Source organism: Myodes glareolus, chromosome 27 (assembly GCF_982192425.1).
Source record: "Myodes glareolus chromosome 27, mMyoGla1.1, whole genome shotgun sequence".
Lineage (NCBI taxonomy): Eukaryota > Metazoa > Chordata > Mammalia > Rodentia > Cricetidae > Myodes > Myodes glareolus.
The window spans coordinates 34,308,618-34,321,018 of NC_142052.1; the positions used below are offsets into that span (position 1 = coordinate 34,308,618).

The 12,401-nt window shown below is 41.2% G+C and overlaps 1 protein-coding gene across 1 annotated transcript in view; it reads left to right on the forward strand.

Moving 5' to 3' along the window:
• Positions 1–12,401, forward strand: part of Pms1 (PMS1 homolog 1, mismatch repair system component) — an 84,352-nt gene that overhangs the window by 29,384 nt on the left and 42,567 nt on the right. Inside the window, exon 5 of the mRNA XM_048456019.3 lies at positions 1,498–1,661. Coding sequence (XP_048311976.3) covers positions 1,498–1,661 — 164 coding nt within the window. The remainder of the gene's footprint in view (positions 1–1,497; positions 1,662–12,401) is intronic.

A 12,401-nucleotide genomic window follows, 5' to 3' on the forward strand; every position in this document is an offset into this window, starting at 1 on the left:
TCAGCCATGGGCTGCTGTTTCCCCACTCCTCCTCAGGAGACAGCAACATCTGGACACATGTGGTAAGGTTGCAGGTGTTCGTTAGTGGGAAAAAGAAGGTGTTGCTGAATGATGTTAAATGACTTATCATGCTTGACTAATCCTACCTCATACACACGCACACGCACGCACACACACATGCACATACACACACACACACCCCTGATCTATGCCGAGACTGGAAGCCCTACACTGTATTATATTTGTCTGTTTTAAGTTGTAAGGAAAGGAGGTTTCTATGGCTCTGAGTTACAGGGATTCAAGAGCTTGGTTTGGGACTCAGCTTTCCTTTTTTTTTTTTTTTAAACTTCTTCACTGGGGAAGACTGTTTCTCTATCTTTCAGTGTTTGTTGGTTGCCTTTACTTCTTTGTGTAGGGTTGAAGACTCCTGGGCTCAGCATCTCTATTGTTGACTTTGTTTCGGCAGTCCTGTTGGTGAGAGCTTGTGACATTACTAGGAGACACAGTCCTATAGCAAACGTCGGATCCTCCCGGTCTTAGAGCCTTTCTGACCTTCCTCCTTAGTGTCCCCAGAGTGAGCCTCAGGAATGGGATGTTTGCAGATGTATCCACAGGGACTGAATCCCCAGCTCTTCGTTCGGACGGCTGGACTTTTCTGTAGTGGTCTTTTTCTGTTGCACAGTGGCTTAGACCTCATGCTGGTTTAGTAGAGTGGCATTTGTAGATTCTCCTCCAAGATCCAGAACACCAAATAGATTGAAGCAGAAAAGACATTCCCCTTACCATATAATAATTGATCATAAAACTAGAAAAAATTCCTAAAGTTCCTGTGAATGTACACGAGACCCTAAATGACCAGGTCAGTCTTGAGCCAAACAAACCAGTTTCGGAGCTGTCACTACACCTGCTTCACGTTGTCCTTTAGAGCTTTAGGGACAGAAACTGCAGCACTAGCACCAGAGCTGATAGGTGACCCAGTGGGTTGGGGCCCTCAGACCAGCCCACGACGTCGTCTAGAAACTGCTGGAGTCCTCCAGCCCATTCGGCCTCCTGCTTGCTTGGATGGCAGGCATATTTCATCATGCCCGATTAATTTCTGTTTTCAGTGTTTGCTTTCGAAGGTGAGGTAAGTTAAACTGAATAATTCTGTGGTGTTTTATGTAAATACTTTAGTGGCATGATAAAGGTCATTGCGCATTCTGTCTAGTCTTCTATCGTGTTTATATTGGACTTTAAAATGCAGAGTAACTAGCATCTCCAGATGGTTTGACTGTCAGCAGATTCTCAGATTGTATTCTACTGAGGCTGTTTCTCTGCGGCAGGCAGTGGGTCTGAGTGGGAAGAGTCTGTGCTAGTTCACAGGCATGACCTTGTTTGGACCTCCATGCCTGGTGGAGGCTTGGTCTTAATGCTAGAAGGGGTTGATTACTGACTGTGTGCCTTTAGAGATGGGCAGTCCTTCCTCATCTAAAGCGCTTGCTTCTTGTCTGCCGACAGGTACTACTGTAACTGCTCTGAAGTTGTTTAAGAATCTGCCTGTAAGGAAGCAGTTCTACTCGACTGCTAAAAAGTGTAAAGACGAGCTCAAACATGTGCAGGACCTCCTCATAAGCTACGCCGTCCTCATCCCTGACCTCAGGATTATTTTTATACATAATAAGGTGAGCATTATTATCTTGTGTAAGCAATTTTTATAGCAGTCTAATGAAGAGATGGTACATTCTGTATAAATCAGTTAGATGCATGCCATGGAGTAGACATTCACCGTATCCCACAATCCTACTTCATTTGCGGAGAATCTAATCACCAATGTGAAGACAGTGGCGGTGATTCGGTCATAGGGAAAAGCCGTCATAGCCTGACCTTTGCCAAGAAGCCAAGAGAGCCATATCCATCTTCCGTCACCCAAGGACTGGGAGAACAGTTGAAGGAGCCAGGACTTGGCCTTCATTGGAAGTGGATCTCAGTTTTCCCAACTCTCTTAGCTATGAGAGATAATTTTCTTTTATTTTCTTGTGCAGCTTGTGTGTTTTTGTTTTCTAACCCTGTCCTGTCGGTTTTGTCTTCATTGTGAAGAGAGCACAGAAGACCTATGGGAAGTCCGCTAGACTTCCAAACCGCACTCTTCACGGCTCTTGCCGTCAGTGACCCGGGAGCAGCTCTGGGGTGCTTCCCTCAGGCAGCTCTTCTCCCCCTGTGAGACCTCACCATGGGACAGCATCTCTCATCTTCCAGAGTTGCTTAAAGTTTCCTAAAGGCCACTCTTGCTCATTTCCTTCTGCTTTTCAGAGCGAGGCTGATGAAGTAAAGGGATTTGTTTTGTATGTCAAATCGCAGAGGAAAGCCTTATATCCTTTCTGGACCTTAGTTTCTCCTGAATTCCACGTAAGCACATTAAAGCAGTCAAGGGAAGGAGAGCAGCTCGCTCAGCAGTAGGTGGGGAGCGGGGACTTAGCATTTCCTGAGGATCCGTGTAGACCAGGCGCTGCAGTCTGTGCTGTCCTCGCCGTACCTGCAGGTGCATTGGCAGTGTGCCAAGACGAGCTGCCTGGGAGCTGAACTCCGAGAACTCCAATGTGTTCTGAGAGTCGCACAGCTGGTAAAGGGTAGAGATGGGATTGGGAACCTGGCCTAGCTTGGAGGACAGGTTCTTCACGCTCTCCTGTGTTCTTCCAGTTTTACGTGTGTACAGTTCCTCTTTATGCTTTAGAGCCCTTACAGTAACTGCGGTAAGCAGTATTACCTGGGTTTACATGAGAAACTCAGAGCTCAGAGTGAGAAAGGAATCCTTTCTTGTATTTTAGTGAGTAATTGTATTCAAACACAACTTTTAAAATTATTTTTTTATTGTAAGATTTTAATATTATAGTTTGATTTTATATTCCCCCTTCATTTTCCTTCCTTCAAATCCTCCCTTACACCTCTTTCTGGTCCATGGCCTCATTTTTTTAATGGTTGCATACATATCTGTATATGCATATATATTCCTAAATACATTTGCTCCAGTCTTACCTCAGCTCTTACTAACTGGTCAGAAGAATCTTTGTCTTTATGCCATGTGAAATGTTTATGATCAAAACCTTTAGTCATCTTAAAAAAGAAGGAATTAAGGAGTCGGCCACCTGTTCCTGCTGGCAGGGCGCTCTACCAGATGATACCTTGAGACCCTTCCAGCACCGCCGTGCTGAGGCTGGACGGAGGCTCCTCTGCTAAAATAACCCTGCGACCTCTGATCCAGAGGACGTTTAGTAATTAGAAGTTAAGTGTCTCCAAATTAAGAGAAGACCAAGGTCAAGAGAAACATAGTCCGGAAGGAAAGACTGATTAAAAAAACCAAGATATGAAGAGGAAAAAGAATTCCACATTCATAAACAACCATGTGTACAGCTAAAGATCATAGTTTAAAGAGGAAATGAGGAGAGATCAAAGCAGGCGGTGAAGTGAGCGCCGGGAGGGTTTGAGCAGGCGACAAGCTCCCACTCACTCAGGTTGGGTGTGTGTTCCAAGTTCCCAGGTGTGATGAACTAATGTTGAGTTGTCAGAATAGGCATTTTCTTCTGAGAATGGAAAGCCATGTTTTTATTATATGCTATACTTTATTGCTGGGGGGGGGTCACAAAAATTACTTGAAGTAAATTCAAGTTCCTCTGTGGCCTTCAGTCATTTCAGGGGCTGTTCAGGTCCTAGCAGGTGTGTTGAGACTGTTAGCCATGAACACCGTAGGTAGTTACTCAGATCTACTAGTAAAACTGCTGGCTGTCGTAACTACGATCATCTACTGAGTGAGATAAGCTTTCTACCTCCAAACCTGTTTCCACCGCTGAACACAGCTCTTCTCCTTTTTAAAAATAGCACTAGCATGCTTCAAATCATGTTAGAGTCCGCGGTTAAGCCTTCCACATGGCAGCGCCGTGTTCCCTGAGTCTCTGCTCGCGGCTGCTCTCGTAAACATGCTGACTCCCATCACGGTTTCTGTGGAGACTCTTGTCCTTGTCTAAAATTTAAACATAATGATGTTGTGTGTTTACCTTTTCTGCATTAGAAACACATAATATGAGAAGTACTCTGGCTATTTTGATAACTTGGATTAGCTGGTGTTCCTTCTTTTTATGAAGGTTTCACCTGCCAAGACATTCTCTGAATACTGATGATGTCGCTGCTCCTGCCAGTATGGTTATGTTAGAAAGAAGTATTTTTCTTCTTTCATCACCACGTTCCTTGAAAGCAAATTGAATAATGAGACAGCCAAAGTGGATTCAGCGAGTTTATTTAAAGTAGCTATTATTTGGAGAATTGCTAGGGCCATTTCTCACATAAGCACTGCAGTTTTAAGGTTTAGGCGTAAGAACTAAATCCTTGTGAAGTCCTACTCTATGTGTTTTTGCTTCTAAGTAGTTGTTTCTCGGAATTAAAAGGGTTTTTTTAGTCTGATAGTAGTGAAATTCCTGATTATTGCCTATGGATAAAAAGCACTGTGTAGATCACTATTTTAGAATATGTTGTATTCGTGATTTCTAATGAGGGCCACTTCCACTTCATAATTGTTTGTTTGTAAATGCTTTAGTTTTTCCCTGTCGTTGCTGTTTATATCCCAACCACAGCCTATTCTCCTCCCTAAGCCCTCTCACCTTCCCTCTCCCCCAGATCTGTTTCCCTTCAGAAAAGAGCAGACCTCCTAGTGACATCAGTTATTATATGGTGAGGGAGCTTTCTTTTCTGGTCCAACCTATTTGGTGTTCTGTAAGCTTCTTTTATCTTTTATAGACGTCTCCTTCTTTAGGTTAAGAAAATTTTCTTCTATGATTTTGTTTAAATTATTTTCCAAGCATTTGAGCTGAGATTCTTCTCCTTCTATTCCTGTTATTCTTAGGTTTGGTTTTTGCATAGTGTCCCAGATTTCCTGGGTATTTTCTGTCAGGAATTTTTTAGATTTAGCATTTTCTTTGGCTAATGTATCTATTGTTCTATCATTATCTTTAATGCCTGAGATTCTCTCTTCCATCTCTTGGTTATTGGTGATGGTTGCATCTACAATTCCTGTTTGCTTGTCTGTATTTTCCATTTCCAGAACTGCCTCAGTTTGTGTTTTCTGTATTGCTTCTATTTCCATTTAAAGATCTTGAACAATTTTATTTGTTTCCTTCAACTGTTTCTTTGGGGTTTTGTGAATAAACTACAGTTTTGAGCAAGTCCCCACCGTATGTAGTCATGCCCACGCAGGCATCCTTCCCTTCTGTGTCTGTGCCTGTGTTCTCCGTGCTACTAGGAACGGCCAAGATAGTTGTCTCTGCTGTATTCAAATGCTCTCTTCCGTTGGCTTCTTCCTTCCCCCCTCCCCATGCCCTTCATTTCTGTAGTAAATCCCATTGTCTCCTGAACTTACCCCAGCCAGACTATCAATAACCTTTTATCAAAGTCACCATTGGCCTCCACATTGCTAAGCGGAGTGGTGCCTAGTCAGTCTTTCTTAGTATTTGACATGATTGATCTACCCATTGTCACAATATATTTTTACAATATTTTAATTAATTTTTTGAGAATTTCTTGCAGTGTGTTTTAAATCCATTGTCCCTAAAACTCCTCTTACTACTTTATTCACCCTCTCATCCTTTCCCATCCAACTTAGAGATTTCTTTTTTTCTATTTTCTTCATTCTCCAATACGTCTAGTTTGTGATGCCCGGTTAGTCTTGGAGTGAGTTTACTCAGGTGAATGGTAAGCCCACCAGGGTGACATTGATAAAGAGTGCTGGTTTGTTCTTCTCCCAGCAGCCTCAGGTGCTAACAGCTCTCTGTCCACATTCCCTGTCTCTACTGGGATTCTGTGTGGGTAGAGCTTGTTCCCCCATCTCTACTGGGATTCAGGTTATGTCTGATCAAATGACAAACATCCACCGAACGACCAAAAACCACCCACCCCACATCTTGTGAATGTGGGCATGTGTTTTTAAAAATTACTTCCTGCTATCTAGGGGCAGCAGCATTTTTAGGGGACCCTGAGAGAATCGCAATAATGGTCAAGTCCTGGGAAAGCTAGCTGTATTATTTTTTATTTAGTCTTTATGTGTTGGGAAAGTGCAAGGCTTATCTGAAGTCTGTCTGAAGTAGTCTGTGATTCTGGACCCTCTTAACTATGCCTTGAAATTGTCCTGAGGAGTTTAGAGTCAAAAGCTGATCTTTGTGTGGGGGTTGCCAGCTTAATGGCGCTACCAGAATCCAGGTGGAATGGTCGTGGTGGGACCCCATCATCCTTTTAGATACTTCAGAGGTCACTGTTAGGAATGGTCGTGGTTCACTGCAGAAAGCTTAATCATCTTAAATGTCATATGCAGCAGATCTCAGAGAGGTTAAAGGACCACAATCTTAAAATACATCCAGGGTACAGTTACCTGCTTCAGACTGAGGCCCAAAATCAAGTAAAGGAAGCTAGATGAATCCTGTTTGTAGAATCAGGTACTGCTCTATTTGACTGTTAATATTCCAACAGGAACTTTAATATATATTTGTGTGTGTGTATGTGTGTGTGTGTGTGTGTGTGTGTACATTCATACATATGTAAAACTTATAAATTTTGAGATAATATTTATACCTTAAAAAAGTTTTAAAGAGTCAAAATAAAATCAAAGGATTATGAGCTGACAATAGAATAGTTCCTTAATTTCTGTTTTCTTATGTCATATATCAGGTGTCTCTTCTGACATGAGACAGAGATTTTAGAGTTTTCTTTAACAAGCATACTTGAATGTAGAGAAGGATAGAACCACACCTCAATTCTAAAGCCAGGCTTTTTTTTTTTTTCCTGAATTGGGGCTACAAAAAGACTGTTTCCCTTTATGTCTGTAGAGAAAAACAGCAGAAACAAGCATTTAGTAAGATATATGAAATTTTATCCTGTTGGATAGTACTATACTTTAGGGCAATTTATTCTTGGGGGGGGCATTTTTCTGAATTATTTGTCCTTCAGATGTCTCACATGTCCAGTGGTGTTCCTGGTCTATGTCTTCGTAGTCCTTAGCTGGATGCTTTCATTCTCCTAAAAAGACAAAAAGAAAATCTTGCCCCAGTCCTAACTCAGAAGTGTTTCTCCTTTGGCAGGTTATGTCTGATCACATGAAAGGTATTTGTTAGTCTTGTAGGTTTAGGTTAAATGGCCATGCTGCTTGATGAACTACTACCTCTTTTAATGAAGAAGTCTCTCCTGTTCAAGCCTAATCTTTGTCATTTTTGATGGTATCCATAGCTTTTCTTCTGTGGAAACAAAAGTAAAACCTCTCCCCCAACGTAACACATGTTCTGGTTTCCATTCTGAGGTCAAGACATCTGTAAAGTAACAGGCTGATTCTCAGCAGTGTTTCTGCTGTGCAGTCTCCTCACGGCGCTGTCCTTCTCGTTAGCACTTACTATTTAACATTAGTAGTGCTGTGTGTTCTGTCTCTGGGAGTCTTTATTGCCCTTTTCTGTTTATTATGCGTATCTTTTTAAAGGGCAGCTAGATCTTTCTGTAACTGCTTGTCCTGTAGGAATGATTGAATGTTATATCTGTAATGTGCTTTATGTTGTGATATGCAAAAAAGTGTTTAATTTTCTTAGAGACACATGCTGGAGCATTGCCAGTCTTAATTTGTACAGGTATTCCCATGATGGCTAAAACTTCTAATAAATGCCTAATTACAGAATCAACTTTTTCAGAACGTAAAGCAGTTGCCCGTTGAAATCCTGAAGATATATCCACGATATGGTGCACATATTTTAATTTTCCAAACTTCACAAAGTGACACATCCCTGTGCCAAATTTCGTTTCTTTGAGGACCTTTTGGATTACTTCCTACAGTTAATGGGGTTTGGTAATACAGAGAACAAGTAAGGCATTTCCTTTTAATTTCCTTGGCTTGCTGCCGAGTGATAGGAAAGCTCTTTCTTCAAACCTTTGCTGTTAACTCAGTGCTTCTTCTGAAATTCTGAGGCTTATAACACATTTCCTACCAATAGCAGATCAATTTAATCATTGCCTTGTGCTAGAGGGCCTGGTAGACCCATGTGGCATCTAATATGTGTTAGATACAAGGGATGATTTCTATTTCTGATTATTTCTTGTAATTGAATGAATAAGAAAGTTAATTGAGGATCATCTGAAATAAGTTCAGCAGTTTTAATATGTAAAACAAATCTTTCCGCATATTGAGGGTCAGTAACTATATTCAAAGATTCTGGAAAAATCTAATAATTCAATGAAAATAGCATTCAGTTTTGACTTTTGAACAGAATCAGAAGAGCTTTGAGACACTTTACTTAAATTTCCTGATTTATAATCTTCCTTTCCTAATTTATTTGCATCAGTATAGAATGTAGGGACTCCAGAAATTGGTGTCCCCATACCGTGTAAGGAAGGATCCAATGAGGTCTCTTTATAAACTGAAGTCTCTTTTTGGGGGGGATATCTGTTGCTAATCTCTTCCAGGAAATTACTTCAAAATCTTTGCCAGTGTTCATTTTCTGCCCATAATGAGGCGACTTCAGCATTAGTAAGGGTTCAAATTTTTTGTTGGTTCTATTTCTGTTAATTGACAAAGTCTTAATTTTTCTTTCAGAATCAATGCAGAAACCTTTTCTACAAAAGTCTTTAATTTTTTAATCTGTGTGATAAAAATATCCATTCTAAGATATTATCTTCTTTTTGTAAAGAATTCTTGTAGAATAAGCAGAAGGTAAAATAACTAATAGACAGTCCAGCTCTGCATCCAGGCGATCCACAGTTGCACCCTGTAATTCCTTTTCTACCAAATCCAATTCTCTCTCAGCCTCAGCCGTTAATTTTGTTTGACTATTTAAGTCCTTACCTTAAGGCCTTTAATGGCCTTGTAAGGTTTGAAATAAATTACTTAGTTCTTGAGTAGTTTATCCAGTTGTAGATCATAGCTAGTTAATACCTCTCAACAATTTTTAAAAATCTTTAAGAGTTTAAAATTGCTCTTTCCTTCTTTATACGTTCTGTGGTTGAATTTTCTGTAACTCTGTCTTATATCCTAGGTAATTAATAGAATCTCCTGTTTGTATTTTTTTCAGGAGTAATTTGCAATCCCCAACAAGGCAAGCTGGTTTTGTTTTATTTCGCCTCTTCAAACATTTTTTCTAAGATATCTGTGCTTGAATCAGCTAGTAAGATACCATCCATATAATAGTTAATTATAGATTGAGGAAACTGTTTATGAATTATTTCCAATAGCTGTTATACAAAATATTAACACAAAGTGGGGAAGAATTTTCCCGATATCTTTTAACAGTGTGGGAATTATTATTAGTAGGCACCGTGAAGGCCGATTTTTCTCTATCCTGTCTTTGGAAAGGTAGAGTTAAAAAACAGTCTTTTAAACCAATCACTATAATAAGCCATCCTTTAGGTGGTAGGGAAGGCAAGGGGGTTCCAGGCTGTAAAGAGCACACTGGCTGAATCACCTTATTGACAGCTCTCAGATATGTTACCGTTCTTCATTGTCCAGATTGCTTTTAGCGGCAGATGTAGTCAAATTCAAAGAACTCGTCAGTTCTTCCACACGCTGAAACATTTAGCTGCTCCTGTACCAGCTGTTCTAATGTCTGCAGATAATGTGAGAAGCCTTCGTTCTACGCAGACAGGTTCGTCAGCTAACCATTTTAAAGGTGGGGCTGTTGGGACCTTGAAAGATCAACAGCAGTTGTGGCTTCTTTCTGTACAGCCTGCATGTTCAGTGACTGTTCTTGCTAACACTTTCTAATATTTCTCTTATTTTATGGCTTATTTCTGAGATTAGAAAAATGTTATTCTGGGTTTTACATTGTTGTAACAAATCATGCCCCATAAATTCATTGCTATATTACTTAAATATGGTTTTAATTTCTCTACCTGTCCTTTTGGCCCTATACATTCAACCTACCTTGTACTTCGTTTTACCTGAAATAAAGTTCGAATCCCTAAGATCTGAACATCTACCTTCTGAAGAGGCCAATCTGGATGTCAAGATGTTGGTGAAATTGTTGTTACACTTGTGCCCATGTCTAGTAAATCTTCAATTAGCTTTAGCCTTTCCACATTTATAGACGTTTGCCAAAATATTTGTTTTATGATTTCTCCTGAAAATTTTGTTTTATCCTAGTGAAGCTGTTCTGTCTTCCAGAGAAGCATGGGTTTTAACAACAGACATAAAATATCTCAGTTATGCTGTGGATGAATTTCCCCAATGCTGACAGGGTGTGATTGAATCAAATTTGATTTTGGAGCCTGGGAGAGGCTCCCTAGGGCGTTTCCTGGTGGAAAAGTGTTGCCTTTCCTGTCCCTTGTTGATCTGCGTTCATTAGTCCAATGCCAGCCTTTGTTATACACTCTGCATATTCCAGAAGGCTTGGGCTTTCTGTTTGAATCATCTCTAGAGAAACACATTGTTTCTAGGAATGCTTTGCCTGCAATACCTTTTCAGATGACCTTACTTACCACATTAAAACATCTGACCTTTTCATTAAAAAAAAAAGTTAGAAATCACTTCTCCTATCCAAGTTTCTTCCATCAGTGTGAAATTCAGTATCAGCTGTATTTTGAATCCATTCATCTATAGGTGCTGATCTTGCCTTTAATGGCCTAATTGCCCTTTTGCATTCTGTAGCTTCTGGGTTTGGTATTCATTCTATTTACAGAATTATACTACGAAGTCAATATTTAAAAAAAAATCATTGCAGGCTTCTTTTGGGCCTTCACTCAGTCCCCCTTCCTGATTCTTCAGTCCTGGCTCAAGCACTCACATCCTTTGTGTGACTGTCAAATCCATACTGTCTTTGCAGATCAGCACACCGGGAAACTTCCGTACCTCTAGACCTGCGTCCTTGTCCTGATGATCCTTGCTTCCTTTCTCCACCATGTTTTCTCTTGTCACTAAGGAGCAGCTTCCAGTATCGTTGTAGCTAAATCCTCAGTCTTGTGGGGTCATTCCATTCTGAGCTGCCCATGAACTTAACACCTGCTTCACAAAAGGTGACTGCACACCATGTGAAGTGACTGCTTCCTTAAATCTCTTCAAAGTTAACATTTCTACAGAATCCCATAGCCTTGGGGGTGCCTATCATCTGGTGGTCATTCCGTATGGTAGCCTATAAATTATAGTTGATTTTCTAATAACCTTGGACCATTCTTCTGTAGTTCTGAAATGCAGTGGTGCACTGAGTCCTGCTCTCAACTACTCTGTCTGTGTGAATATTTTTTAGTTTGATTAGTAGATCGTTCTAAGAATTGCATCTTATCCAGAAGTTTTTCGTATTTGGCACCAATATCAAACCACCTTTTAAAGATAAAACATGGATTACCTACCAAACTGGTAATAATTATGATCAACATCATGCCCTCTTTATCCATACCAGCTTTCCTGGCTAGAACTGGTGCCCATGCTCAGAGGTGGGAGAGCAAGATTCCCTCCATGGTCCAGCCAGTGGCCGGGCGTGCTTCCTGCATAGCCTGCCAGAATTGGACCAGGCAGCGGTTAGACCTTCCTATCTGGGTACTTTGGGGACAGTGGGAGGTGGTTTCCCAAACAATTAGCCCAATTTCCCGCCAGTCTCTAGGACAAATTTTGTCAGTCCCCTTTACTTCTGTTCATCCTCTCTGTGTGAGCTGAGTTCTGTGGCTGTACACACAGTGTCGTTTCCCATTAACATGTGATGCCTTTGTCAGACCCCAAAGCTAGGGTCATTCCAAAACTAGGCATACTTTTCTGAAGAAATTTCTTAATAACGGTTATGGAGAAGTCTCTGTTCAGGTGGGGTAAGCCTCTACCCATCACAGGAAGGTCTCTATAAACACCAGCAGGTATTTAGAGCCCAAAACACTTTCCAGTGTTCCCCAGGCCCATTTACTTGAGCCCAAATCCCTTGTGGCTGGTGGGGTGGGTGGGGAGGTCTTCCTTCCCCGTTTAGGGATTGTCTGAGCACAGGAGGCTCATCTGAATGTGCTCCCTTTAATCAGGCTTTGCAAATAGGAAACATAGTAGCTGGGTCTGAGAAGCTCGTCAGTTTCTGTGGTCCCTAGGACTGGGGTTTGGTGGAGATCTCTAACCAGTCGCCTTCCCAGACATACAACAGCATCCACCATCCTTGCCTATCCTGTGTGCCCAATTCTTGTTCTCCCAGTCGATCTTGCCCACGGCGTGTTTCAGACAGTCTAGTAAGCAGAGTTCTGTTAGAGCTACCAAGACTTGGCAAGGTCCCACTGGTTCTGGGTTCACTGTCTGTGTGGCCAAGGCAGCCATTCTGTTGCCTTTACCTTCTGGGGACTTCTGTTTTTGGTGTCCTCCACAGTGGACAATGGCTACCCTCATGGGTAAACAGTTTCTAATAGGGCTAAGATTTCTTTTCTTGGTAAAGCAATCCTCTTTCCCTATGTAG